At 58.1% G+C, this 26641-nt stretch overlaps 1 protein-coding gene and 1 long non-coding RNA gene across 16 annotated transcripts in view; one reads left to right on the forward strand and one right to left on the reverse strand.

The window, feature by feature from the left end:
• Positions 1 to 35: 35 nt before the first annotated feature.
• Positions 36 to 26641, reverse strand: part of TMEM94 (transmembrane protein 94) — a 34166-nt gene continuing 7560 nt past the window's right edge. Inside the window, exons 1-32 of one of the 14 annotated variants that reach the window (XM_025859750.2) lie at positions 23958 to 24069; positions 23452 to 23622; positions 14065 to 14184; positions 13595 to 13722; positions 13231 to 13367; positions 11520 to 11722; positions 10793 to 10944; positions 10336 to 10438; positions 10024 to 10110; positions 9637 to 9753; positions 9234 to 9290; positions 8876 to 8980; positions 8568 to 8732; positions 8135 to 8344; positions 7302 to 7611; positions 6912 to 7085; positions 6456 to 6558; positions 6117 to 6334; positions 5225 to 5406; positions 4994 to 5132; positions 4619 to 4734; positions 4396 to 4495; positions 3956 to 4064; positions 3575 to 3764; positions 3264 to 3341; positions 2890 to 2975; positions 2544 to 2625; positions 2143 to 2291; positions 1951 to 2048; positions 1771 to 1864; positions 1415 to 1585; positions 36 to 1235 (exon numbers count right to left, since the gene is read on the reverse strand). In XM_025859750.2, coding sequence (XP_025715535.1) covers positions 1163 to 1235; positions 1415 to 1585; positions 1771 to 1864; positions 1951 to 2048; positions 2143 to 2291; positions 2544 to 2625; positions 2890 to 2975; positions 3264 to 3341; positions 3575 to 3764; positions 3956 to 4064; positions 4396 to 4495; positions 4619 to 4734; positions 4994 to 5132; positions 5225 to 5406; positions 6117 to 6334; positions 6456 to 6558; positions 6912 to 7085; positions 7302 to 7611; positions 8135 to 8344; positions 8568 to 8732; positions 8876 to 8980; positions 9234 to 9290; positions 9637 to 9753; positions 10024 to 10110; positions 10336 to 10438; positions 10793 to 10944; positions 11520 to 11722; positions 13231 to 13367; positions 13595 to 13650 — 3864 coding nt within the window. In that variant the 5' untranslated portion in view covers positions 13651 to 13722; positions 14065 to 14184; positions 23452 to 23622; positions 23958 to 24069 and the 3' untranslated portion in view covers positions 36 to 1162. Of the gene's footprint in view, positions 1236 to 1414; positions 1586 to 1770; positions 1865 to 1950; positions 2049 to 2142; positions 2292 to 2543; positions 2626 to 2889; positions 3011 to 3263; positions 3342 to 3574; positions 3765 to 3955; positions 4065 to 4395; positions 4496 to 4618; positions 4735 to 4993; positions 5133 to 5224; positions 5407 to 6116; positions 6335 to 6455; positions 6559 to 6911; positions 7086 to 7301; positions 7612 to 8134; positions 8345 to 8567; positions 8733 to 8875; positions 8981 to 9233; positions 9291 to 9636; positions 9754 to 10023; positions 10111 to 10335; positions 10439 to 10792; positions 10945 to 11519; positions 11723 to 13230; positions 13368 to 13594; positions 13723 to 14064; positions 14185 to 15525; positions 15734 to 15875; positions 16906 to 19919; positions 20115 to 23451; positions 23623 to 23957; positions 24070 to 26641 lie in introns of those variants that run through there. The other 13 variants (XM_073886075.1, XM_073886074.1, XM_073886072.1 and 10 more) reach the window with 13 other exon arrangements.
• On the forward strand, positions 20324 to 25320 carry LOC141371323 (uncharacterized). Of its 2 annotated transcripts, none has more exons than XR_012376200.1 (4): positions 20324 to 20511; positions 23279 to 23416; positions 23976 to 24077; positions 25195 to 25320. It is a non-coding gene; the product is annotated as an uncharacterized lncRNA (long non-coding RNA). The 2 variants fall into 2 exon arrangements; XR_012376201.1 differs by having other exon boundaries at positions 20400 to 20511; positions 23197 to 23416.

Consider the following 26641-nt stretch of genomic DNA (forward strand, 5'->3'; position numbering starts at 1 on the left):
CTGTAAATGTTATTTTTTAAGCAGAGAGAAATGCATATATTTTAAATGGAATTTATTCTATCTATAACCGCCTGAGAGGACACGGGGGAAGAGGCTTTGGACCACGGCAGGAGTGCGCACGATTAGCCTCGGGGCTGGAAGCCTGATCTGGGTGGCCCGGGCCCTGGCTCTGTAACCATTAACCTCTTACCCTAACTAACCCCAATGAAAGTGTCATTCCACGTGATCGGGCTGTGTGTTTGGATCTGTGCCACGGACCTCTGAGCCCAGGGTTCTCGCCTGGGCCAGACCCGAGGGCTCCTGCCAGTGGGGAAGGAACAAGGCTCGGGCCCTCCCCTCCCCTTCGGGGCTCCCTCACCGGCCAAAGCCTTGGGTGGGCCCCTGAGTGGCTGCCTCACGGACCAGCCACAGATTTTTCTTAAGCGGTTTACAAGTTTTAATACAAACCAGTCTACATTCATTCCTAAAAGGCTCATTTCCAGTAAAAAATATACACCAGTAAAAACATTCTCACAGGAGAACTAGGGCAGGGGGCCAAAAGGAGCCCTGGGCCAAACCCCCACGACTGGCACTCCCAGCCGGCTTGAAGGCGGGCACAGGAAGAGGTACCAGGGCAAGGCAGGGGGTCTTCATCTTCGGGTCTGAGTGTGAGGCTCCCCCACACAGGGAGGGAGGGGGAGTACTCGACCACCTCCAGGCGCACCCCCCAGGACGACAGGTGGGGTGCAGAGAGGATGCACCAGCACTGCTCCCTTCCACGGTGGTCTGTCTGGACCTCCCACGGCTGCTGCCACTGAGGTCCTGGCCCCACCAGGTTCATGGCTCTGCCTGGAGACCCAAGAGCAGAGAGAGGGCCTTGGGCTAAGAGACCCTAAAGGAGGCAGCCCGCAGGCGGAGGAGGCTAAGGGCCCCTCTGCTAAGTGCACTAGGTCATACATTCAAGACCAGACTGTCCTGATGCTGAGGCCATGGCTCACCAGCTCCTCCACGGTAAGCCCTGGGGATCAGGACGACAGATGGGTCGGACGAGGAGCTGGGCCTCCCGTGACATAGGCCGCGAGAGGAAACCCTGAAACATTCATGATACCAACTCCCCAGACTCAGAAACTGGTCTGGCTTTAGCCCCGGGACTTGGGCAACGAGAACCACTGTGGCCAATGGCTCAGAAGGGGGAGTTCATGCCCAGTTTCGTTTCAAACTGCAGTTTCTGCCGCTTCTGGTAGCGAACCCGGACCCTGGTGGGGCAGGAAATGAGAGCTCAGGTTAGAGCAGAAGCCCAGACTGGGGACAGGGCAGGACCCCAGAGGAGGAGGGAAGTCCAGGCAGCGGGGACAAGCCAGGGAGCTGTGCCTAGGAGGCTACAGGCCTGGGGAACGAGCCTGAGCCCAGAGGGCGTGCCCTGTTGGTAGCTCACCGAATCTCATGCAGCTTCACAATCTCGTTGGTGACCACCACAAGGACCAGGGAGAGGCAGCCCAGGAGCCACGTCAGCAGAGGCACGTCCTCCAGGCCAAAGTGGACACGGCTGTCCCTGTGTGTCCACAGCTGCAGGTCCACTGCCGTCTGGACCACCTGCCCCAGCAGGCTGCAGGGAGAGGTGGCCGCCTTGCATGACCCTGGGCCTTCTTGCTTCCTTCCCTGCCTTTCTCAGTACGAGTAGCTCAAGGAGGGCAGCATCCGACCTCTGGCTCAACTCCCTGAAGCAGGACTTCAAACCACAGTCCTGCCAAGGCCCCTCCCCCTCCCCCTCATCCGTCTGCAGATACTCACACCACAGGCACGGTAATGGCCCACCAGAGGTTTGTCAAGGGGCTCTTTCGCCACAGGGGCTTGGTGCGATGCACGTGGGTGATAGAAATGAAGACTGGAGAAAACAGGGTCAGTGAGGGGGCGGGGTGAGACGTCCCCCCATCCACAGTCCCCACCGGCCCCTCCAGGGGAGCCCCTCACCTGTGTGCAGGACGATCAGGGCAGCGGTGAGCTTCTGAGCCGTCAGTAGCCCATTGGCGAAGTCGTCAAACCAGGCTGGAGCGCTGTTGTCGGCATGACTGTCAGAGTAAGGGGTGGACTCAGCCCCCGCCGGGCCTGAGAAAGCAGGCGGGGGGGGGGGGGGGGGGGGGGGGGTCGCGAGACCAGACCCACCTGCGCAGCATGATGGAGGAGCAGTTGGTGAGGTTGCGGGCCCGGGAGCTGTCACAGAAGCTCTGCAGCGTGAAGCCAAAGCAGACGAGGCACGAGCTGATGGTGAGGCTGAATTTGAGCAAGAAGCAGAGCAGGAAGTAGTGCTGGGTCTGCGGAAAGAAGAGCGGTCCGTCACTCCCGGGGCGCCGGCCCCTCTGGCACCGGGCTCAGTGGGCTCTGCAGGAACCAGGCAGGCCCCAGGGGAAGAAGATCCTTCCCAGCTCTGTGCCACCACTTCCCCTCTGGTTGGGGGAAGTTCTGACGGAAGCCCCTATCTCTCCCCCCAGTCCCCCCCCCCCGCACACACACACACCCACGTTCCTCAGGAAAGGCCGTGGCTCACAGGGCTCCACATTGCTTACCTTCTTAGGAATGGACTGAAGGTTCTTCCCTGTGGCCATAGACATGATGGAGCTGTGGGGGGGCTTCCCCAGCAGAGAGATGCTGAAAAGGAGGGACTTGGTGAAGGGTGGGGACTGTGACCCTCTGTCCCCCAGTTCCCACATGGGAAGCCTTTCGGGAGTTTTGGGAGTGAGGGCAGGTCTGGGGGGAGATGGGATAAGACAAGGGAGAGTCCCCCCCCACCAGTGTCTCCTGTGCCAGGGGTGGTGAGCACTGAGCAGGTCTCCCAGGACCTGGGCTCCTGGGGCTGCTCGGTGCCGTCCCAGCCCCACCAGCCTGGACCCGGAGGGGCAGCCTGACTCTCACCTGAGCAGAGGGTAGCAAAAGCAGGACAGCCACAGGATGTCGGTGGTGCTCAGCAGTGGTGGCAGCTGAACCAGGCAAGAGAGGAACTAGACCAGGAGAGCCCAGGAAGCAGGATTAGGTTCTGTCAAATAGTAGGATGCCAGGAGCCCCAGGGCCGTCTTGCCCTGTGCCCAGAGAGATGTGCAGAGGAACTAGGGCCGCAGGGGCCGCTATTCTGCTAATGGGGTCACCTCCAAAAGCCCGGGGGTTCCGCAGAGGCCAGGGGCCCCCTAGGCTGTGCGGTATCCTCCTAGCCTGCCGCCCCAGACTCTTAGCTGGGCCTGGAGTGGAGGAGCGTGTGGGGAGGGGCAGTGCCTGTGCAGGCCCCAGCTCACCTGGATGACCACAAGGGTCAACTGGCACTGCAGCAGAAAGAGGAAGCACTTGCGAATGCCGTAGGTGGCGTGCCGCGCCTAGGGACCGGGAGGGAAAGATTGTGGCTGGGCCTATAGCTGACAAATCTCAGCCAAGAGCCAGATGCCCCAGATGCTCCTGCTAGCAAAGGGTGGAGGCAAATGAAACCGCCGGGGAAAGCCTCTCTTGGAGGGAAAGCAGCCCCTAGGAGCCCAGATGGATCCTATGTCACTCTTCCCACCCCACGCAGCAACCCCCAATCCCTGCCCCCTCCGCCTGCCCAAGCCCCCACCTGCTCAATGAGCCGGATGATGCTGATGGTCTCCTCCTGGCGAAAGGTCAGGGAGCAGGGTAGGCTGTTGAGCTGCCCCGAGAGCTGTAGGGGAGAAAGGCCATCCGAGGCCTGGGCCATGCTGGTGCTGGTGGCGTAGCCAAAGGTCTCCCAGGAACAGCGGGATGGGTACAGGGGATCCAGGGCAATGCTGCTCAGCGTAGGGGGAAAGCATAGCCATCAGCTACACTCTGCAAACATCCCACCTCCCATAGGACTAGGCAAGCACCTACTCCCTCTCTCCCCACCGTGCCTAGGTCCATTGGTCCCAACCATACCAAGACCAGCCACGGAATATGCCCCAGCCCCAAGCAAGCCCCCACTCTCGGGCATCCCCCTGACCTGATGTCACTCTGGAGGAAAAGGCAACTGTTCCTGAGATTAGCAGAGCTGCCCAGGCAGCAGGTCACCTCCCCATATTCCTGCATGATCTTGATCATCTCACACATGGCTGAGGGGGTAGAGTCGGGGGGGCACAAGAGTCAGGCGGGTGGAGCCCTGTGTGAGGCTCTGGGCAGAGACCCACAGGGCAGGAGAGCAGGAGACAGGGGAGAGCAGGACCCACTCTGGGGACAGTCCTCCCCCAAGAATGTGAGTATCATGTAACTACTGTCACTTCTGACTCCCTAGAAGGGGTACACCCACAGCTCCAGGCCCCTATGTTCCCCGGCTCCTCCCAGCTCAGGTTACTCAGCTCCCCGCATGGGCCAGCAACATCTCCTGCAGAGCCCACCGGGTTAGGGTTACCGGGAGCCCTTAGTAGCCGTGGCTACGGTACTCACTCTCAGGGGTACAGTCGGTAAACAGGGGCACGAGCAGGGGCACGTTGTCAATGTTCTGCAGGTGGGGGCGCACCTGGTGGATGCCGCGCGGCAGCTTGGCCTGAAGAGAACAGAGATGTCAGTGGCCTCAGGGTCAGGAGAAGGGCACCTCCCTCCCTCCCTTCTCTGGACCAGCCAGTCAGCTACCTCAGGGAGTCCAGGGGCACAGACCCTGCCATCCTACCCGGTTGCAGTCCTCCAGGAAGCTGGGGAGGTCACTGTCTGTAGGCTGGAAGCTAATGAGGTCTGAGTGACCCTCCTCCTCCATCAGAAGGAGCCCTTCCGCATCATCTCGGGACACTGTGGGAATGAAAGCCTGTCCTTCACCTTGGAGTCAGCCTTCTGAGGGCCTTTCCTTGCCCTGAAGATGGCAGAGAACTTCCTGCTTCCGGTTTCCTCTCCTCCACCGTCGACTGTTGTTACCGCAGGGAGACGAGAGCAATTTTCCAAGGGAGCGCACTTCTCCGGAGCGAGCTACAGGGTTTCTTTCTAGCTGTAGCTCCCAGGAGGGGGAACCGCCCACACCTACCCCGTCCCCATCACAAACCTGTGCCCTTACCCTGATTCAAGTCATCATGCAGGGAGCCAGCATGGCTGGGGCTGGAGGGGGGGATCTCGGAGCCAGGCAGGTCACCATTGGGCGTGAGGGAGATGTGGCAGTTCCAGCCTGTCTCCAGGCCCATCTTTTCTGCAAACACCTGCAAAAGGCAGACGGCAATGAACAGAGGGGCCCGCGAACCCACAGGAGAAAGCATCAGTGGAGGCAGAGGGGGATGGCTTTCCCCCTGACCTTGCTTTTGAGCTCATCCTCCAAAGAGAAGTAGACGAAGCGGATGCAGGCATTGACCAGCCCATCGATGAGGCGCACGATGTCCAGCCGGGCCTGGTACTGGGAGGACACCATGCCCATGAAGATCTGGCCGCTCAGGGCCTGCATGCAGTCTTCCTTCTCCAGCACCTCCCCGATCCCTTCTTCAGGTAGGCACAAGGCACAAAGCCCAGCCAGGACACCCAGGAACCAGCAGATTCCAGGAGGCAGCCCAGGCCACACACACAGATGCCGCACCCAAATCAATGAGCATGTGGGCCCCGGGGGACCACACACACAGCCACATGCGCACGCACACACACAGCCCAGATACATAAAGGAGCCAACAGACACAGGAGAAAAGACAATGAAAGGTACTCATCAGTCAGGTGATGATCCTAAGGAGTAACGATAGAGCCCGGCCCTGGTCCAGGGCTAGGGGGCTGCCCTCACTCTCAGCCATGGCCTCGATTCATGGTCTTTTGGGTCATAAGACCCTGTGAGTCTGTCTGTTTGGTGGCATTGGGGGAGGGGTGGGGTGGCTCTGAGTCGCTCTGTTCCAGCAGCATTGCAACCCGGCCTTTTTGTCTGGTCAAATGAGCCTAGCGGTCTATAAATACTGATGCTTTACAACTTTCAAAGAAAGCCCTTTGCTATTGCACTGGAGGGTCACAAGAAGCCTGTGAGGAGGGCAGAGCAAGCACCTGGTTACCCAACGGAAGGCTAAGGGACTTGCCCGCGCCACCAGACAGCGAGTGCCATCTTGGTGCTCCAGGTCCAGTGCACCCACAGTTCCCTCCGCCGTGATCAATTCCACGGCGCTCCGGAAGCCCTCCCCGCTGGGGGCCCCCAACGGGACAGACGTGCACGGTACCGTCCGAGCTCCAGCTGTTACGGCGCGTGCTCAGCTTGATTGGGACGGTGCTGGGCAGCTCACACATGGTGAAGATGCTGCTCTGGCCAGGCACCTGCACAAGCTCGATGCACTTGCCATTGAGCTGAGAGGACAGGGCGCAGCTCATGGGCTTGTAGGCGAAGGCAGAGCAGTAACCAGACAAGCAGGCCCGCTGGTAAAAATCCAGCACTTTCTTTCTGCCAGGGAAGTGGGGAAAAAGTGAGGTGAGTGGCCCTGAGATGCCCCCATGCCTGTGAGCCAGGCGGGCAGAGGGCAGGGGCTGTCTGCCGTCAGCACGAGGGGTGCTTCCTCACCCACCTGTCAGAACCCGAAAGAGGGTAGATGTCCGCCCCATCCCAGAAGTCTGTGCAGGCCTCTAAGACGACATCAGCCGTGCCATGGGACAGCATCTGTTCTGTGCCTGAGGCGGGGAGGACGAGGCTGAACAATGAGTACCCCAGGCCACGGCCGCCTCTCACTCCCGCCTTAGGTAACACCCTGCCATCCTTGAAAAGGGTCCTAGGGAGCCCCTGGGGAGTAGAACTCCCCAGGCCTGTGTGGGCTTGCAACCCTGCAGACAGTCCCCAACCCCTGTGGCCACCGTCCCAGCACCAGCCCCCAAATCCAATCCCTTCCACTTCTGAGGAAGATTCCAGAAGCAGTCTAGTGCGCATCTGCCCAGGTCCCCCCTAAAAAGGGACGCCTAAAAGAAGCCCCGCCCTGCCAAGCTCCAGGAAGTTCTGGCCTGATGCTGGCCAAGCCTGGAAGGCTCACTGGTAGTGGTGTCCTTGATGAAGAGACTGATCATGTGGCTGAGCGGAGGGCGCCGCTTGGTGACACAGGAGAGCCTCCCCAGCGAGGTCTCCTTCACCATCTCGGCACTGGGGAGGCGGTAGAGCGCAAGGTGGTTCTCCTGCTTGAAGAGCTCCTTGGCCCCAGGAGTGAAGCCTGCGGGGGGAGGGACGGCAACTTGGGGTGTCTGGGCGCACCTGCACCTCCCTCCCTCGCAGGGAGAGAAGCCCCGTGAGGCTGGGCCGGTTCTTTCCCCCTTTCACCGCGCCCCTGGTTATTTTCCCAGACTAGGAAGCCCTGTCAAGCGGCGCCTGGTTCCAGGCGGTGGGCAGGAGCTGCCGGGGCTCCTGGCGAAGGCCCGGGCCAGCGCACCTATGAGGCGGGCGAGCTCGCAGAGGCCCCAGGGCACGTGCACGGGCAGGACGGCGCTGTGGCTCTCCTGCAGGGCGATGTTGCACAAGTGGTCGGAGAAGCGGCACAGCCGCTCGGTGACACCGGCGTTACACAGGTTCAGCAGCACGTTGAGACCCAGCGGCTTCAGGGACGTGAGGTGCAGCTGCCAATTGGAGTCGTCGAACTGGATGCAGGAGGGGTTCTGCTGGTCCTGGGACAGGCTCAGCATCTCCAAGTGGTAGTCACACACAAAGTCCTCTGCTTCGTAGGGCTCGCCCTCCAGCCCGGGCTGGGCCGCAGGGGAATGGGGAAGAGAGAGGGGAGCCTCAGCCGGGGAGAAGGCACCCCCTTCCCAGCGAGCAGGCTCGCGCCCACGCTCTTCCCCTCCCTCCCAGAAACCCTATCCCCATCCTTGCTGGCCTTCTGGCTGCTTCTGGGAGCTCTGCTCAACAATGGCAGTGCCTAAGAAGAGGACCCCCAGAGCAGGGAGGAAACAGTGGAGGATCTCTTTCTGCCAGGGGGAGCTGTCAGCCTTCTGTCTTCAGAAGGTTGTGACCAGAAGGAAGGGCCTTGCCCCAACCAGTCACCATCTGTAAGACCCAGAGAAGGGGAAAGGGCCTCCTTCCTGGAAGGGCCCCAGGCCCTGGATTAGGCCTCAGGAAGCCGTCCCGCCTGGCCGAGCCTGGAGGCCTGAGCACGGAGGCCGCCACATCTGTGCCTTTGGCTCCATCCATCCAGGACGGGCTGCACCCCTTGGCCCCTTCAGCGGGGAGGCCAGGACACCCCGAGGCTGCTCTCCGCACTCCTCTCACCTTGCCAGGCTCTTCTTCACCGCCCTCCGTGTCCCGGCTGAAGCTCACGTTGGAGCCGGATGGGTGTTTGCTGCGGCCATATGCTTTGTGGTGAGAGTAGAATTCAGGGGGCTTGGGACCGTCACCCGGCCAGTCGCCACGTTCCTGCTCATTGGAAAGGTGCGGGGTAGTGTTCAGGGAACCGGCCAGGAGGGCATCTCGTTCGTGGGGCTGAGGAGAACACGGAGCACAGGCCTCGGACCAGGGTCCCGCTGGCTGCCATGGACCAGGGAGGCAGGGAGTTATGTCCCCTCACTGTCTGGGGAGGAGGCTCTGCCTGAATGGCCCAGAAGCAGATCCTAACGGTGCTCGAGCCTTCCCTCTCCCTCCCAGCCTCGCCCTCCCTGAGGCCACTGGCTGGGCCCAGAGCTGGGTCCCCAGGAGCCGGCCATACCTCCTCCTCTACCTCGGGATGGCAGAAGGAGCGGGTAGACAGGTCATCCGTTAGGTCCTCATGGCTGCTGTGCGGGGGCTCCACCTTCCCACTGAAGAACAGCACAGTCTCTGGGCTGGGGTTTGGCCATGACAGGATCCCCTGTTTGTCCACACAGCACAGGACCTGCAGAGAGAGATGGGGATTGGGGAGGGGGGGCTTGGCATTCCCCAACCTGTCAGGGTCCACGTAAGTGGCGGGCAGGCACCCGGACACAGCCAGGCAGCAGGCCAGCGGAGGCGGGGTCCCCCCACAGGGCCCGCCCTCACCGTGACCGAGCCCAAGCTGTGCAGTAGGCTGGAGCTATGGCTCAGGGTCGGCGATGTCCCTTGGATCACCCGCAGGAAGTGGCCCCAGATGCAGCGCAGCATTTCCTGGGGGGAGAGACAAAGTCTGTGTTATTTCCCTAGAGATAGCCTCCGGGGCCAGCAGAGGAAACAGTCCAGGGACACCAGGAAGTTGGGGTGGAGAGGCATTTGTCTGGGCAGAGCGCATTGCCCCCATGAGACAGGAGGCTCCAAGGCCATAAAGTAGGGGAGTCCCAGGGTTCTGGAAGGGGCCAGCTTGAGGGAGCTCAGGTTGGTGGCTACAGGGGCCTGGGGCAGAAGGCGTCCCAGGTGAGTGTACCTGAGAGGAGACGGCTTCTGTGTAGCTGCTGAGAGTATCCTCTGAGAACTTGGCTAGCTGCATGGAGAGGGGGCACCAGCTCAGGGAGGCGCCCTCACACAGGCCTCCAAGCTGCAAGGGTGGGAGCCCCACAGCAGCAAGCCTCCTGACGCCTTTGGTAAAGGACACCTGGGCAGTCCCCGAATCCCGTCTGCTGAGTGCCAGGATGGACGGCCCCCCGCCTCCCAGGGCCTGGCCTGGAGGCTCTTCCACACGGAGAGCTGCTCAGGGCCTTGCCCGTGCACGGGGCCCACAGTGGGGCTGGACCTCGGCACCTGTTCGCTGGGGCACAGCGGACACCCTCTTTTTGCTCCCGCATTGTGTTCTTTTTGTACCGTCACCAAGATGCCTTGGAACAACCTACCAGGGAGCTGGGAGAGGCCTTGCTCATCTGAGCCAGGACTCGAGCTTCTCCACAGGCGGTTGCCAGAACCCAGAGGACTGGAAAGAGCAGGGGGAGGATGGGCAGGACACCATTCACCTGGGGAAGCACAAACCACACTGAAGGCTCCCAAAGAGCCGCTGGTCTGGAAAGAGGGAGGGACGGAAGGCCTTCCCCAGCCCTGAAGCCATTCCCTGAGTAGAAAGTGACAACTGTCCAGGGCAGGAAGGAAAGGGGAGCAGGCATTCCTAAGCTGAAGCCGGAGGGACCCCTGGGCTACAGAGAGGCAGGGACAGCCAGGGCACCATGAAGGGACCCAGCCTCCAAGGAAAGAGCAAAGCATCACAGAGGGGAAAGGGTGGGGGTTACCTGTAGCTGGAGGAGGGTGTACTGCCAGGAGGTGACACCAGGGGCATTCAGCATGAAGCGCAGGGCATTGGTGATGAGGAAGCCGGCCTTTGGGGAACAGCAGAAGTGCAGCCTTAGTCCCCCACCCAGAGAGGGACCCAGGCTCTAAGGCTTCTCTTCCTCTGCCCACTCATACCCTCCCCAGCCCCAGCACTGGCCGTCTCACTCTGGGTCCCCCCCATCTTCACTCACATGCTTCCCCGAATCTGGCCCTGAGCGCCACCCCCCATTTCCTGGCCCTCTCCCCTGCCCCGCGAGGCCCGCCTCACGCACCAAGACCACAGGCACGGCATAGTGCAACATCACCGACTGCACCGTGAACCTCTCGTTGTCCAGAGCGGTGACTGGGCGGGACAGGGCCATGTCCAGGCACCATCTGCAGAAAGGGATGACCCTTTAGTTGGGCAAGCCCTCAGGGGAGAGGCCGGAAACACCCACCTGCACTGGGCATCACTGAGTCAGGCCATGTTCCTGTTCCCTGGCCCCGAGGGGCCCCCTGGGAGAGGGGTCCGGGGCAGCCTCCGGAGCTGTCCCCTCAGAGTTCCAACGGGGGAGGAATCATCACCCAGGCTAGGAATTCTCGTAAGACGTTAAAGAATCCACAGAGGTGCCCACCCCAAGGGGGGCTCAGTATAAACCAGGCTCTCTCCTTGTCACCCTGCCCCCTGCTCCTGAAGGCACCAGGGGAGAGAACTCAGGGGCCAGACGGAAGGCAGGGCAGCAAGCCGACCTGATGTTGTCAATCACAGGGGTCTCAAGAACACGGAAGAGCCGGTGCTGCTGGGGGTTCTGTGGTCCCTTCTTCACTTCTCCCCGGGGGGAAGGCGGTGGAGAGAAAGGGGGAAACAGGTCTCCGGGCTCCAAGACGATGTGCTCATCATCCTGCCGGAGAGTCAGGGGAGGAGGGCAAGGAGGGCATTGGTTCAATCAGAAGCCACTCTTCCTTGACAATGCCAGCTAAGTGGAGACACTTCACTGGGTTAGGGACCATCGGTTAGCAAAGAGTCAGCTGGGGGGGGGGCTGTAGAACTGGATTCCTAGCAGCTTAAGGGTCAGAGAAAAGAAAGAACGGGACAAGAAGGAGAAAGATGTTCCAGCTCTTCTCTAGTCTTTTTTTTTTTTTTAAGATTTTATTTATTTTTTGAGAGAGAGAGACACAGCGAGAGAGGGAGCACAAGCAGGGGGAGCGGGAGAGGGAGAAGCAGGCTTCCCGCGGAGCAGGGAGCCCGATGCGGGGCTCGATCCCAGGACCCCGGGACCATGACCTGAGCCGAAGGCAGACGCTTAACCGACTGAGCCACCCAAGGCGCCCCAGCTCTTCTCTATTCTTCCAGAGCCCTTGCCAGGAAGACTGTGAGCCAGCCAGGAAGCTTCAGGATTAAGCCCTGGGACCCTCCCACCATTGCCTGTAGATGCTCCCACAGCATTTCCAGGGAAGAAGAAAAGCCTCGAGCTACCTTGATCCCCCTCAGAGAGGCGAACGATTCCTGGCCGGGCCTCAGAGCTATGATGTCTCCTTCTACCAATAGGCCCACTGGCAGGTTGACCAGATGTCCATCTCTGTAGGCCCAGTGCAGGGACCAGGATGGTGCAAAGGGCATGTGGAGGTCTGGGTACATGGCATCTGGCCACTTGATCTCCTTGCCATCCCTGAGTGCATCTGAGGAGAACGGAAGGAAGGAAACCACCTCACCCACAGCTCCGTACGTCAGCCACCCAGCACACGCCGTGGAGCTCTGCCTGCTCTCCTTTCCCAGAAGGCTTGCGGTGGCCCACACCACCCGTTCCAACACTACCCCTCTCTCAAGGTCACCTCCCCTGTGAAGCCTCTCCCACCACTCCAGCCCAGGCCCTTCTACCCCTCTGAACACCTGAAGCTCTTATTCTTTGTACCCTGACTCCATTGAAATACATTTCACAAGCATTGCTGAGGGCTTTGAGGGATGCAAAGGTCAAAGGTGAAGATGACACAAGTCCCTGCCCTCGAGGAGGAGCCGCAACTGAAAAGAGAGATGTATGTGGGCAGATAACACAAATCAAGGCAAACACGTGCTCAGGGCATTAGGAAATATCCCAAATTAGCTGCAGGAGCTCAGGGGAGCCGATGCAATCAGAGGCAGCTTCAGGGAAAAGGGAGCTAAGTTTAAGATGGGTCTTGAAGGATGGGCCAGATCGGTCAGTTGGAGCCCAGTGAGGGAGGAGCACACCGGGCAGATGGACAGCAGGACAAGGGCACAGAAGCAGGGAGGTCCGTGGTGGGCTTGGCACTGGGGAGGAGCTTTCGGGTGACAATGACAGTAAGAGAAGAGTCCGGAGAGGGAGGCTGGAGCCGGGCCCAGAGGTTCTGGGCAGCTTTGATAAGCAAGAGGGAGCCCCCAATGGTTCCTGAGCAAGAGACTAAGCTCTCGAGGAGCAGGGCCCATCCTTCTCGATCACTGTTGTACTTCCCACACCTGGCACGTGGCTGCAACTAACTGATCATTTCAGAATGAAGCAACCCCTTCTCACTTAGCATTCAAACATCCGCTGCCTGGTCAGGTTCGAGACAGGTTTCAGACACTAGGTGTTTCATACAAGACCACAGGCCCTTGGAAAGCGGGAACCACTGTCTCTCAGAAGAGCCTAATATTCCCAATCCATAGCTGGGGCTTAACAAACACTCTCTGAATGAAAGAACGAGCAGAAATGGGACGGAGCAACTCCCTTCTTTAGGAACAGGGCTGCTCCGTTTTGGGCTCCCAGCTCTGGGCCCCCAACCCTGCCTCTTGCGGGTCTTAGACTTCCCTGGCCCATCTTTCTACCTGCCCTGGCCCAGTATCGCCAGACAGGACAGACTTGGAAGAGAAAACCTCAGCTCTCCTCCTGCCAAGAGAGGGTCTTCTCTGTTAGTCTCCCATGGTTAGCAAGCCTGCAAGCCGACTGGGCCACCATCAGCCTCCCTGCGGGCCGTGCTGAGGCCACTGCCTGCATGTGCCTGGCTCTCACTGTCCTGCTCAAAAGAGGGCAGGGCAGCCTTCTAACTCTCCTGATGCCAAGAGCCCCCAGAATGCTGACCGTAGGCAACGCCACTGTGCTGGGCTCCTGGTGGGGACTCAGGAGAAGAGCTCGTAGGGCTGACACATCACAGGGCACCCTTTCCCACCCAGCATGCCTGACCCTCAGCCTCACCTTGGATTTGGTCAATGATCCCTCGGAGCCTCCGCTCTACCTCCCTACGCTTTAGCCGATCTTGCCGCCCGATGAGGATGAGGTTGAGAAGCAGCAAGAGGAACAGTGCTGAGGCATTCACCAGCTCCACCCCATGGCTGGTGGGAAGAGGTGAGGGGGTACTAGCAAGGAGAGGGGATCCCCCACCCAGCCAATCCGAGACCCCCCACCCCAGTCCCTTCTGAAAGGAGTGTCTCGTTCGGGGGCTGACAACAGCCAGCCAAGGGACCGAGGGTTCCTAACAAGGCAGACTGAGACTGGCGGGGGCGGGGGGGGGGGGGGGGCGCGGGGGGGGGGGGGGGGTCCCCGGGTGAGAGAAGGTTACCTGCCCTCCGGCTGGCTCCCATGACAGCCCAGCAGAAGCAGCACAGCCAGCAGCATGAGAGAGGCTCCAGGCCAGTGGAAGCAGGAACAGCGGTTACTGTGGTGCAGGAAGCTGCTTCTCCACAGCTCCTGGGGAGGGGCAGCGGGGAGTGAGGGGCCTGGCGACGGAGCCAGGAGGCAGCATCCTGCTAGAATCTGGCCGCCCTGCTCCCACGCCCGCCTGACCCGGCCTGGGGCCGCCTCGCTCTCCTGGCTTTGGTCTCGGCTGGGGTCCAGCCGCTTGGGCTCCTGCAGCAAGTGGGGTCAGGACAGCACTCCGCCAGGCAGCCCCGGCTTCCTTCTGAGTTGTAGCGAGGCTTCAGTCGGGCCACGCCGCCCAGCATGAGCACCGGCTCCCGGGCCTGAGCCCGGGCCTCCCACGCCCCTCCGCCATCCCACCTCGGCTCCAGCTTCCCGGGGAAGAAGCTTCACCTTCCACGTGAGACATTTCTTCCGTTCTTTCAGGTGTCCCTCCAGCACTGTCTCCAGCTGCTCCTTCAGGATGCCGAGGGCCTTCCGGGTAGACAGGCCCAGGACCAAGGGTGGCTCGCCCTGGAGGAAGCAGGCGAAGCAGGCAGCATTCAGCATCGCCCCGGAGGCCCCAAGGCACTGCCCCGAGAGGCCCTCCATCGCAAGGCCGCAGGCCCTCGTCATCCCTCCCCCTGAATCCTCCCTCCTCTTCCTCCACCAGCCCCCCAGCCCTCAGGGCATTTGCGCAAATCTCCACCACGTTAAAAGTCCCCTACTCCTCAAGGCCAAGTTAAAAACAGAAACGCACGCAACCTTCTCCACTCAGTGTTTCCTAACCCACCTTCCAAGGCCATTGGCATCTCCCCGCCCCACACCTCCCCATCGACCTCTGCTGCCATCTGTGTATTTCAGGAGCCGAAAAATAGTGGGGGTTTTTTTGTTGTTGTTTTTTAAGTGGGGAAAGGGGAACTAACAAGGAGACACTAGCTCTTCATTGTTCCTAGGTAAAAGCATTAAGAAAAAACCCACCAAATACTGTTCCCACCATTTCACAGAAGGCAGCATATCGTGGCACTCTGGCATCAGGAAGGACACAATCTCAGACAGGGGACAACTGCTCCCAGGGAAAGACCTGTGACGCCGCCTTCTGTCACCGAGGGTGGCGGAACAGGGCAGAGATGGGGTGGTCCTGGGCAGCACTAGGGACCACCCATGCTGTCCTGTGTGAGCCCGGCCTGGCCTCTCCTCACTGGCAGCCCCGCTCCTGGGCTTCACCCCTGTCTTCTCCTTCTCTGACTGGCTCTTCTTTCCCCTCCATCCACCGCACAGCCCATCCCAAGGATATCTTAACAAATTCACGTACGTTTCCAAGACAACCTTGGCCACCAGCGTGGAGTCTCCCACCACACCACCAAGCTTCCAACTCCTGAAGTTTACCTCCAGGCACAGCCCTGAATGCTGACCTGTTTACTCAACGGCTGCACTGCTGTTTCATGGGCCCCTAGGAGTGGATTCGACCCAAACCCTGGAGCGTGGCCCTCCCAGCTGGACAGCCCCGCTCCTGCAGTGACCACCAACCCCCCGCCCCACTCCTCAGCGTCCACCTCTTCCAAGCCAACTGCAACATCCAGCCAGAGCAGTGCACATTGCCTCAACCGACCCCTGTTTATCTTTCCAATCGAGCCCAGACTCCGGAGCAGGACCTGTGATCCACCAGCTTCTCCAGCCTCCTCGCCCGCGTTTCCTCCATTCCTGACGCGAGCCGTGCTTTCCAGCTCGGGTGCAAGTACCTCTATGTACTTTCCTTCCCTGGACACACACTCCTGGCCCCAGACACCTTTCTCTTCCCCTTCAAGCCTCAGCTCAAACGTCACCTGCTCCGGGAAACTGGGAAATTTTCCCAAAGCCAAGGACTGCACTTACGGGGAGAGGTTTGTATTCCAAGAGCACCCTGGGCAAGCTGGCTCCCCGTCTGCATTGTGGAGAACTGTCATTATAGATTGACTCGTCTGGCTCTCCCACCAGACTGCCAGTTCCTTGAAAACAGGTACTGAATTCTTCCCTCTCCACATCCTTCCAACTACCTGCCGAGACAGTGCCGGGCACACAGCAGCGGCCCCACGGCCACCAGCTGGATGAATGGAAGAATGAGTGCACACATAGCTTCAGTGACCCCAGTGACACATTAATCAGGGGTTGTCAACCCGGGGTCTGTAGTAGAAATACCTGGAGCTTCTAAAAACGTGGATGTCCAGGTCCCACCCCAAACCTACCGAATCAAAACTTCTGAAGGTGAAGCCGATGCACACATTGAATCTGATGCACAGATCCCCAGGTCGGGGGTCCTGGGAAAAAGAACACCCCTGGGAAAGGAATGCTGGCGGAGAACTGGGTCTTTCCCAAGAGCACCAATGTGAGCTCCCACCAGTAAAGGTTCCTGAGCAAGAGGAGCAAAGCCCTAGACTTGAGGCACTAAGAAAGGGGCTGGGGTTATCTACTGAGTCCTGACCAAGGGTGGCTAAGCTGGTGACTCCCTGACTACCTCAGCTCATGGCCCGCCCCTGCTCCCCCTCTGCCTTCCCTGGGGTCTGCCCTGGCTTTGCCCACTGATGTTCCAGACTTCCTCCTCCGTGCCTGTCTCCATAGCCACCGCTCTCCTTGGCAGCCCTGCCCCTCACAGGACACACATCTCCAAGACTAGAAGGGGCTGCTGCTCAGGGGCAGTACCCCAGCAGACCCACCCCGGGAGGATGCACCTGAGCGGAGCCCCCACACTGGCCCATTACCAGCTTTTTTGGCCTGAGGGATGAGGATGGGCTCCAGAGTGAGCCTGGCCCCAAGACTTCCCAGATCCCTTGCCTAAATCTCCCCTAATCCCTGCTCTCCATGCTGCCTTTGGAGGATTATGAAGATAAGAGCTGCTTCTCCCCAGAGGGGATAACTGGTTATTTCAGCTCAGGAAGATATGGCCCTCTGGGCAGAGGGCCCACACCCCAATATGGGTAAATACTCTACTCCAGAGCATCTACGTCCCTCTGGCAGAGATCCTGGGGCCTTCCTGAGGAGCTGTGGTCCAGGACAGATGAGTATCAGGTAAGCTCAGGTCTGTACGTCTGCCTCCCTGACTCCTGGCATGGAAGGGGAGAAAGTCTCCTACGTGGCGGGAGGAAGAAAGAAGAAGGGGACCAGAGGCCTTCTCGTGTCTAAGGGGCTGGCCCAGGGGGTGACGCCTGTTCCACCCAACCCAGGAAAGAAGAGGATTTGGAAAGCACGGCCACTGCGTACGGGGCCTCCCATATTGCCCCTCCCCGCTGCCCCCTTCTCCCTCAGGCTCCACTTTGTGAGCTCTCTCTCCGCAGGGGAAGAGGTGAAGGTTCCCAAGATGCACTTGCCTGGGCCAGGCCTCCGGAAACACTGCAGTGTGAAAATGTCCTGGAGGCAGGGAAAGGCTGGCCTGCAGGGATGGAAAGGCTGCCCGCCAAAGAGACAAGAGATGGGGATTGGGCAGGAGAAAGGGAGGGTAAATCCCAGGGGCTGCAGGTCACGTGGGAAGCCACCGGGTCTGGGATGAGGACCATGCTCTCAGAAGGCAGGCAAAGGCTCAGGGGGCAGCCAGGGAACCAGGGGACCCCCCACGCCCCCAGCCAGGCCTTCGGACTTTGGACATCAGCAACTCCCCTCCTCTTCTGTGGCCGCCCTGACATCTGCCGCCTCATTCCAGGTGCCCCCCTTCCACAACCCAGAAATGGATTCACTCTCTCTCTCTGCACCCAGGTTCCTAGCACCTGCACACTGCTGCTCTCCAGGTGTGGGAGGTATGGGCCAGAGGGGGCACATGCTCCTGGGGCAGGGCCAGAGGAGCCCTGCCGAGCTGACTGTGTGCGTCTGCCCACGCATGTTGTGTCTGGCCAGGAACACCAACTCCAGACTGGCGATTAAAGACAGCCTAGCAGAGGGAAAATAGCCACTCTGTAATCACACGCCTCCTGGAGAAAGTGCCTGCCCGGACAGGTACGCCCTGGGGCAAGGACACAGCCTTCTGGGCCAGCCCACTCTCCAAGGCCCCAACCACACTTCTCCAACTGCCTCAGCCCCTCAGTGACACGGAAGAACAACACCTCACCCTGTCTCCAGCAGGAGAGTCTCAGTTACTGGTAAAATCACTGTTTTCTCTCATTGTGTTTCCCCACCCTGCAAGGTAAGAGCCAAAGCTGAGGAACTTGGTGGAACTTCAGCATTTTCAAAGGAAATTAAGAAAGGGCCCTGGGCAAGCAGGCTCTGCCAGCCTTTCTCAAAATACAAGTTAGGCTGGGCACCCATGGGGAGACAGTGCAAGGATGCATAAGGTTGGTTTGAGAAATAAGGACCCAATTCATACACCTGCCATCTGAAGGTGTCCTCTTCTTGCCTCTGGGGCCAAGAAGGGTGAGAAAAACTGTCCCAGCCTTAAGTACCCAGAGGGAGTAAGAGATTCTTCCTGTTTCCCAGATGTTCAAAATCTCCCACCCCACCCCACTGCCAGACACCTCCCAGGATATTCCTGGGGAGAGGAGTGATGGCCAAAAGAGAACTCTACACCACAGGGGGGACAGGAGCCTGCCTCTCCACTTACACCAATGCTTTGCAGGTGAAAGCAACCCCATCCCCGCTGCTTTAAATGCTCAGGCTCAACTGGACCCAACAAAGTAACTCGAGGCTCTAGGAAGGCCACGCTTAGGAGATGCTGGCCACAAATGCCCATCAAGAGCTGGGCTTCTCCTCCCTGTTCCATCATCAAAGGGGGACCCTGGGGTGGGGGCTGCGGGGCACCTGGGTGGCTCAGGCAGTTAAGCATCCAATCTTGGTTTCGGCTCAGGTCATGATCTCAGGGTCATGGGACTGAGCCCTGTGATGGGCTCCACGCTCAGCATGGAGTCTGCTTGTCCCTCTCCCTCTCACCACCCGGCCCCCTGCCCTCTCCTCTCTTTCTCTGTCTCTCTCTCTCTCTCAAATAAATAAATTCTTTTTTTTTTTTTTCAAAAAGGGGGACACTGAGAGGGCATGGGGATTTAGATGAGCAGAAGGGTGGGGAAAGAACTCTATCTGTCCAATCAGACCTGCAAAAACTCCGCTAACTGAACAGGACCAGTTCTATGGGGCCTGATGCTGAGCGTCTGGGGCAGTCTAATGAGTCTCCCAGGGCCGACACCCCTGAACTCTCTTGCACCCCCTTGGTCAGGTTACGCAGGTGGCCCAGAGCCAAGAGCCCCTGGCCCCCAGCCCTGGTCCTTTCAGGACTCCTCACAGGTTCTGTCCCCACGGCCGCTGTTTTCCTTCCCACTTCACCTATTTCGGGAGCAGAATGCAGGTCCCATAGGCTCAGGTAGATAGGTTACGAATTTAGACCGTGACCCTCAGCCTTGACAACAGCAGAGAGCTAATTAGAACTGGCTGGCCCTGGGGCGCCTGGGTGCCTGTCAGTGAAGCGTCTGCCTTCAGCTCAGGTCATGATCCCAGGGTCCTGCGATCGAGCCCCACGTCTGGCTCCCTGCTCAGCAGTGAGTCTGCTTCTCCCTCTGCCTCTGTGTGCTCTCATGCACGCACTCTCTCTCTCTCTCAAGCAAATAAATAAAATATTTAAAAAAAAAAAGAACTGGCTGGCCCCTGAACCAGGTCCCCACCATCACAGCTTTCTGGGCCAGTGCAGTTGGGGAGGGGACCCAAAGATGGACTCCAACATAATGCCTAAGTCACTGAAGCTGGGTCTTTTGTAGTAGCCATGATAAATCTCTTCTGAGCTTGGCCAGACACAAATCTTGTCTTCAGCCAGGCAAATCAAAGCCTCAAGCTTCTTCGTCTTCCAGGCTCAGGCTGACCTTAGCACTTCCACCCATCTTCTTCCTCTTGCAGCTACCCAGATTGAGGAAGAAATCAGCCGGGCCCTGGCTGCTCCTATCTCAATGACCCATGTGGTCCAGCAAAAAAAGAGCCCCCTGCCTGGCCCCGAGGAGGGCTGATATCCAGATCCGGGGCTTCCCATCACCTGTGCATGGAGACCCAGGTCCCAGCGTAACTCGACAGGATGCCCCACTGGGACACGCAGCTCCAGTCCTGCTCTGGGTGACTTGGGAGCCTGGCTGGCAGCTCCCGAGACACACAGGCATCATGGTTCCCATTCTCAGCCTCCTTCTTCAGTCCTAGCTACCTCATAATCTGAGCTGCCTCCGGTTCAGCACCCATCTTCAAGACTTGTGGCAATTGCTAAGCCAAAGCCTTGCACACAGAGCAGAGAACAAGGCGTTTGCAACAGAAATATAAAACCAAGTTAGCATACTCACTTTGGTGCATTTGCCCTGATGGGACATCCATAGCTCTGTCTGCTTAAAGAGCATGGGGTAGAGCCTGAGCCACAAGGAGTCAACTACAGAACTTCCAACACCACCCTCAAGGAGAGAGGAGAAGAAGCAGGAAGGTGAGGGGGGAGAAGAGAGAGAGAGGAGAGAAAAAGAGGGGAGTGGGCCAGGGAGCGTGGGAGCGAGGAAGGAGCCGGAGCGGTGCCGCAGAGGATCCGTGCAGAGTGGAGCTTCAGTCTGCTGATTAATTCAGCCTATTTCCAGTCACGCTGCAGATTTAGGGAGGGAGGGAGGAGGCAGTGCAGCAACAGGGCTGTGGGAGGGAGGGAGAGGCAGGCGAGAGGGAGGGAGGAGAAAGTTTGTAGATGCTCTGCCAGATGCCCAGGAGCTTGGCCCATTCATCAGAGGCCACCGAGGGGTGAGCGGATGGGTGCCCGCAGCCCGCGGGTGTGCGCGCATGGGGACGAGGAGACTGTGCTGGAGATGGCTGTGGGAGCCCGAGGGCAACCATGGCACCCAGGGCTACCTGGGCTCTCTCCCCAGACCACCCCTCCTTGGGCCCAAGTCACCGGGCAAGGTAGGTGCCCGCCATCCGTGAGAGTTCCCCGAAATCCCTCAGAGACTCCCAGTATGGAGCCACGCCAATAGCAGCTCTTCCCACACTTGTGGCTGCAGGACGGAGGGGAGGGGGGACTTGCCCGTTATTAATAGCAGCACATCCAGCATGGAAGGGGGGAGGACTGGCAACGGAGAAGCCTGGAGCGGTGACTTCCAGGAGGCAGAGCAGGGGGCCAGAAGCCAGCGGAAGAATCCAGTGGATGACTCCAGCAGAAGGGGGAAGAGACCACAGACAGGAAGGGCCTCTGAGGATTCCAATACCTAAGACCTAACACCTTCCCCCCAGGTTGCCGGTGGGGGGGGGGGGGGGGGAGCACCCCCAACAGCAGAGCTCAGCCAGCAGCTGATAAACGCGCAGTCACATTTAGACACACCTGCCAAAGAGCTTCTGGGACAGGAAAGCCCTGCGGACACAAGGCCTCGATTCCCACCCAGTGACCTGTGGCTCCAGGAGCAGCAAGCAGAGACTGCGCATCACTCTGGGACCCTGAATTTGACACACAGGCGGCCCTGGGAGTAGACTGGAAACTTCTCAGCCTGTGTCCAGGCCACCCTTAGGAAGGGGCTGCAAAACCCCAAGGGAGAGGAAGCAGCCCAACAGGTCCAAGAACTAGAGAACACAGGCTGGAGCCTGAGCACTTTTCTCCAGGGCCCTGTTTCCCAGACAACACCCACAACACCATTTCCACCATCTCCACCATCAACAGCTGCAGGGAGGCGAAGAGAAAGCCTCAGCTGAGTTCGAGCCAGTCTCTCCTCGCCCCCTTCTCTAGCACAGCTTCCTGGCCCCCCGCCCCACCTCTGCCAAATCTAGATCTGAATGGGAGCAGGAAAAGAGGGGCCAGGCAGGCCAGAGGTTAAGGGCAGGAGGTTCCCTGAGGTACAGGCCAGGGGGATGAGGGGTCAGCTGTGCAGTGGGCTGCCGCCTTAGCAAACTGCCAAGGAGAGACTGGCACCCCCCTTGCCCCTGCTCCCAGGCACACTTCCCCTTAGCTTTCTACCAAGGCCCTGCTCTTTGGGCGCCACAACTAAGCAAACGCTCCCTCCTGCGTGACAGGCCCTGAAAAGAATAGCTCGCAGGGTCTAAGGGCTCTGCAAGACTCCCATCCTGCCCCCTTCCTACACTGCCCACCTCAGCGAGCAAAAAGGGGAGCACTGCACCCAAGAAACAGAAGCCCAGACGCTCACTGCTACAGCACGTCCACCACAGGGGACCGGGGACAGAGGAGAGGAGGTTCTGACAGGGACATGGAGGACTGGAAGGTCACGATGCGGGGGTGGGGAGCAGAAAAGCAACCAGCAACAGCCACGCTGATCCTGGGCTATAGCCAGGGGACAACAGGCCCCTTTCAATCAACTTCCGCCATCCAGCTCTCTTCCTTCCATGCCTTCAAGAAGCCCCGACTGTTGGAGGCCACCGGGGTAATCTTTAGAAGCCCATGTGAAAAGAAGCCGTTTCCAGTAAAGAAAGAAGGGAGAGACCCCCCCGTAAGCTCACAAGCCATTTCCAGTAAAAACCCTGTCTGGTTCTATTTCTTAGTTGCTTGTACAACTAGTTCCTCAGCTGGACTATAAGCCTCTCCAAGCCGGGGGCGACCTCCCCAGGGCCCAGAGCTCCACCAACCCCAAGGAGGTATTCCATGAATACGGCTGATGATATTTCTAGTTCAGGACTCATCTCTCCAGAAATCCAAAGAGGATAAGGAAAAATGGCCCCTGAGAGCTATCCATCCTGGGCTCTCAAGCGTTCCTCCTCAGGCTTGAGAGAGAAGCCAGCCCACTGGCTCACAGAACTCTACTTTCCCAACTCACTAGGAAGTGGTGTTTCGGCAACAGGCTGGAACCAGGGACAATACTGTCCTGTTTTTGAGACACTCAGCCTCACCCAGGTAGGCTACCACATCACATAATAGCAAAGCTTTTAGAGGGTACCCCCCGGAAGTGAACAGCTCTTGTAATTGGACGCAAGAGCCTTGCGCCCAGGCTAGGGGAGAAGTCAATATGGCTGGTCCCCTCTGTGCCAATCACTCCTAGGATGGACACCTGCAGAACGGTCAGAAGTACCTGTGAACAGGAGGCCACACACACCTGCTTCGGGTTCAGGCCTCCAAGCCTGTTCCACAGCTTCCCTCAGAGGCACGGGAAGCCTGGAGCTGAACGAGTCAGTAGGCAGCCACGCACCCCCAGGGACCCAGCGTGTGGACCTACAGCTCCCTCTCCAGACCTTCCAAGATCTCTTTGGCAGGAAGGTCGCTGTCTATAAGTTCAGATTGATACTTACTGAGCCCTTGCTGCATGCCAGGCTCTATGCTAGGAGCCAGGGACACTGGAAGGAGGTGGGACAGATAGATTAGTTCAATACAGGGTGGCAGGCACAGTGGCGGAGATACTATGAACGCTGGGAGGAGGGACGTCTGGAGGGGGGAAGAGGGCTTATCAGGAGAAGGTGATGGCTCGTGAAGAAAGAATAGGAGGAGTTTGTCAGGAAAAAAGTAGGAGCCTAAATGTGGACAGTGTGTGCCCAAATTCTGAAGCATTCAGAATGACTAGTGCCAAAGGTCAAGGCGGGGGAGGCTAGGGACGTGGGGCCAACAGGCAGCAGCGGGATGATGGTGAGCTTCGCCTGCCACACTCAACTTTTCAGCAGGTGGAACGGAGCCACTGGTGACTTTTAAGCAGAGGTGACAAAAGGTCAGCTCTGCATTTCGGATACCTTTCTCTGACAGCAAGTGGAGAAAGGAGATCAGAGACAGAGGGACCCATAGGAAGCTGTGGCAGAAGTCCAGCCAAGAGATGGAAGGACCCCCTCTGGGGCAGTCTCCATCACAGGAAGGATACTCTGATGCCACCAAATCGACTGCCAGGTGAGGGCAGTGTACCTGGAGGCTGGGAGGCGTACCTGTTTCAGGCTGGGAGGAGGGGGCCGACCTTGCGGGTGCCTGGGCCTCCTGGCTCCTCACCTCCAGCTGGTTATGCAGCTGTGTTTGGAGTCTGACTGGGGAGCTCTTCCCTAACCACAGAGAGGGTGCCCGACCATACTCAACATGGCTCAGCAGGTTGGGGCAGAGCCCTAGCAAAGAGCAAACAAACAAAATTACACACCCCTGGGCAAGAAGTGGAACACTGGCTCGGAGCCAACCCAAATCAGAAACCTGCTCCCATGCCGCTGTGCTCACCGGTCCCCACCCTTTGTCCTGTGCTCCCAGCTCCCTGAGAGCTTCCCAGCCCAGCAATAGCACCCTCTGGGGGGGGGGTCGCCATCCCATACCCCCATCCTCAGAGCCACACCCCCTCTCTCACTTTTGGTTTAAAGCCCCCCAAAAGAGGACCTCCCAGGCCAACACAAGTAGAGAGAGTCCAACACAGCCACACAGACAATACCCAGCAGGGCACCAAACGGCCTACCGTGTGCTTCTCCTTCAGATCCATGAGCCCAGAGTACTGCAGGCATGCCCAGATGAATGCAGTCACCCCCAAAAGGAAGGCTCCTCCCCAGCATGGACAAGGCCCAGTGACTCTGTCACAGTTGCAGCATCTGGAGAGAAAGAAGGGGGAGACCCCGTAAGTCCAGGTTGCTGAGAAACACGACGGTGTTGTCTACACAGTAGAGTGGCACATGGAAAAGACTGGAGCCTGGGACACCAGAGCTCGGCCGGCCCTGTCCTGGCAACACAGCTTCCCTAGGCGCTTAGCTTCGGGCGGATTCCACTCTGAGGCTGGGAGGGAGAGGGCTGCCCGGGGCGCGCTGGAGGGCTGAAGCTTCCCTCCTTCGAACCCTCATTTTCAGAGACACACTATGTTTTGCTCTGCATGTGCCCTTACTCGCTGACTTGCAGCAAGCAGGAAAACCCTTGGCTTCCCACCTTTTAAAAAAATAAAGATTACGGGGCACCTGAGTGGCTCAGTTGGTTAAGCATCTGCCTTCAGCTCAGTCATGATCTCAGGGTCCTGGGATCGAGTCCCATGTCAGGCTCCCTGCTCAGCGAGGAGCCTGCTTCTCCCTCTCCCTCTGCCCCTCTCCCCTGCCTGTGCTCTCTCTTGCAAATAATAAATAAATAAATAAATAAATAAATAAATAAATAAATAAAACCCCAGCCTTCCAAGTTCCCACCTGAGCTTAAAAAAAAAAATAAATTAAATTAAAATAAATAAAATAAAGACTAGGGGAACCCAGCTGGCTCAGTTGTAAGTTTGAGCCTAAGCTGGGTGTAGAGATTACTTAAATAAATAAACACTTGAAAAAAAAGGTAAAGATTAGGAAAACAATTAATTAATTTTAAAAATAAATAAAGGTTAGTGTTAAGGTAAACTGGACCCCACGCACACGTGCCCGCATACACGCACACCTATACCCACAGGCCACACGCACGCGTGCCCACGTGCCATAGAGCTGAGCCTCTCGTGTGCTTTGCTGACAGGGCAGTGCTCACCGGGCACCTGGGCAGATACCTGCCAGGATGCGTGATCCAATCTGACAACAATCTGGAAAATGAAGACTAGCCCTACCTCCCCACACAACCCCGGGACCCTCACCCACCCATCCTGGCAGCCAACACACTTTAATAATTTCAGGCCAGGGAGTGTTTGGGTAGAGTGTCCCTGAGTAATCTGGTTTGGTGCCCAGTGACGACTTGTGGAGAAGGCACTAACCTGCTGACAGGGGCAGTTCTTTCTGGGGCCTGTAGCAAAGCCTCAGTAAGTGGAGCTGGTCAGAAGCCCAGGAGAACTGATCCATAAAAGAGCTGTCTAGAAACAAGAAAAAAGCTGTGTCCAGAGACCCCAGCCAGGAGGCTGAGGCTCTGCAGCCACCAACCCCACGCCGAAACCCCATGTGACCCCTCACAAGGCAGCACTAGTACTGCCCGCATGGGCCTGCGCTTCCCCATCTCTCCCGACCCCTGCAGGCCCTCTGCAGCCGAGGCTTTCGGAGCTGAGTGAGCTAGCCCTGGAGGGTCAGCCACAGGCAGGGACGCTGGAAGCAGCCGCGCAACGCACTGACATTTGGTCTTTGGCAGCCAACGGAAATGGGATCCTGAGAGGACAAATGCACATCTCCCCAAGGCCGCTCTGACTCACCCAGCCCAGGCCTTGTTTACGAGTACAGCTCAAGGTCCCCGTGCACCCCGTCCCAGCAGGGGCTGGATGAGGCAGTCACCACACAGGGCAAGGCACCAGAAGCCAGATGGGGACTGTGTTTGGCTCCTTCTGCCAACACAACAGGAGTGAAATAACTCTGCTGGAGTTGGAACCGCAGCATGCAGAGGGCAGCCAGAAGCAGGACATTTTTCTAAGAGTCTCTGTTTTCCCATCACTCCATACATGGGATTCTGGGAAAGAGCTGTCCTCAACTGTCTGATCTGAAACCAGCAGCTAGATCCTTAAAAGGCCAGTTCTACCCCTGGTCCATTGTGAGAGAAAGCACAGGTTTCAGAGCAAGATACCTCTGGTTCCAGGGTGTATCCTGGCTCCAACATGTATCAAACGCCAAGTGACCTTCACATATTACTTGTCTCCCTGAGCCTCAGTGTCCTAGTTCATAGAATGATGCCTATCTCACAAAGAAGCAACAAGAATGACATGAAATATTATATGCAGAGGGTCCAGTGCAGTAGTTAGCAAATAGTAAGTCTTAATAAGTACTTGCCATTACTATCACCAGGAAATGAGAAATATGAACAAAGTGCCACGTAGGTGAAGAGTAAAGACTCAAAAGGAAGGAGAAGAGGGGCGCCTGGCTGGCTCAGTAGGTAGAGTATGGGACTCTTGATCTTGCAGTCATGAGTTCAAGCCCCAGGCTGGGCCTAGAGCTTACTTAAAAAAATAAGAAGAAGAAGAAGAAAAAATAAATGAAAGGCATAAAGATTGCAAAGAAACATGTAAAACTGTCTTTATTTGCAGAAGACTAGATCATATAGGAAAAATTCTAAGGGACAAAACAAATAGGTATGCAAGGTTACAAGATACAAGGTCAAAATACAAAATACAAATATAGATTAAATTCCTATATGCTAATATAGGAATGAAATATAGCAAATGAAATATAGCAAACCTAATGAAATATAGCAAATACTTAGGAATGACTTTTTTTT

The sequence above is a fragment of the Callorhinus ursinus genome, unplaced genomic scaffold, assembly GCF_003265705.2.
Source record: "Callorhinus ursinus isolate GAN/ISIS: 27379988/994484 unplaced genomic scaffold, GSC_fseal_2.0 scaffold68, whole genome shotgun sequence".
Lineage (NCBI taxonomy): Eukaryota > Metazoa > Chordata > Mammalia > Carnivora > Otariidae > Callorhinus > Callorhinus ursinus.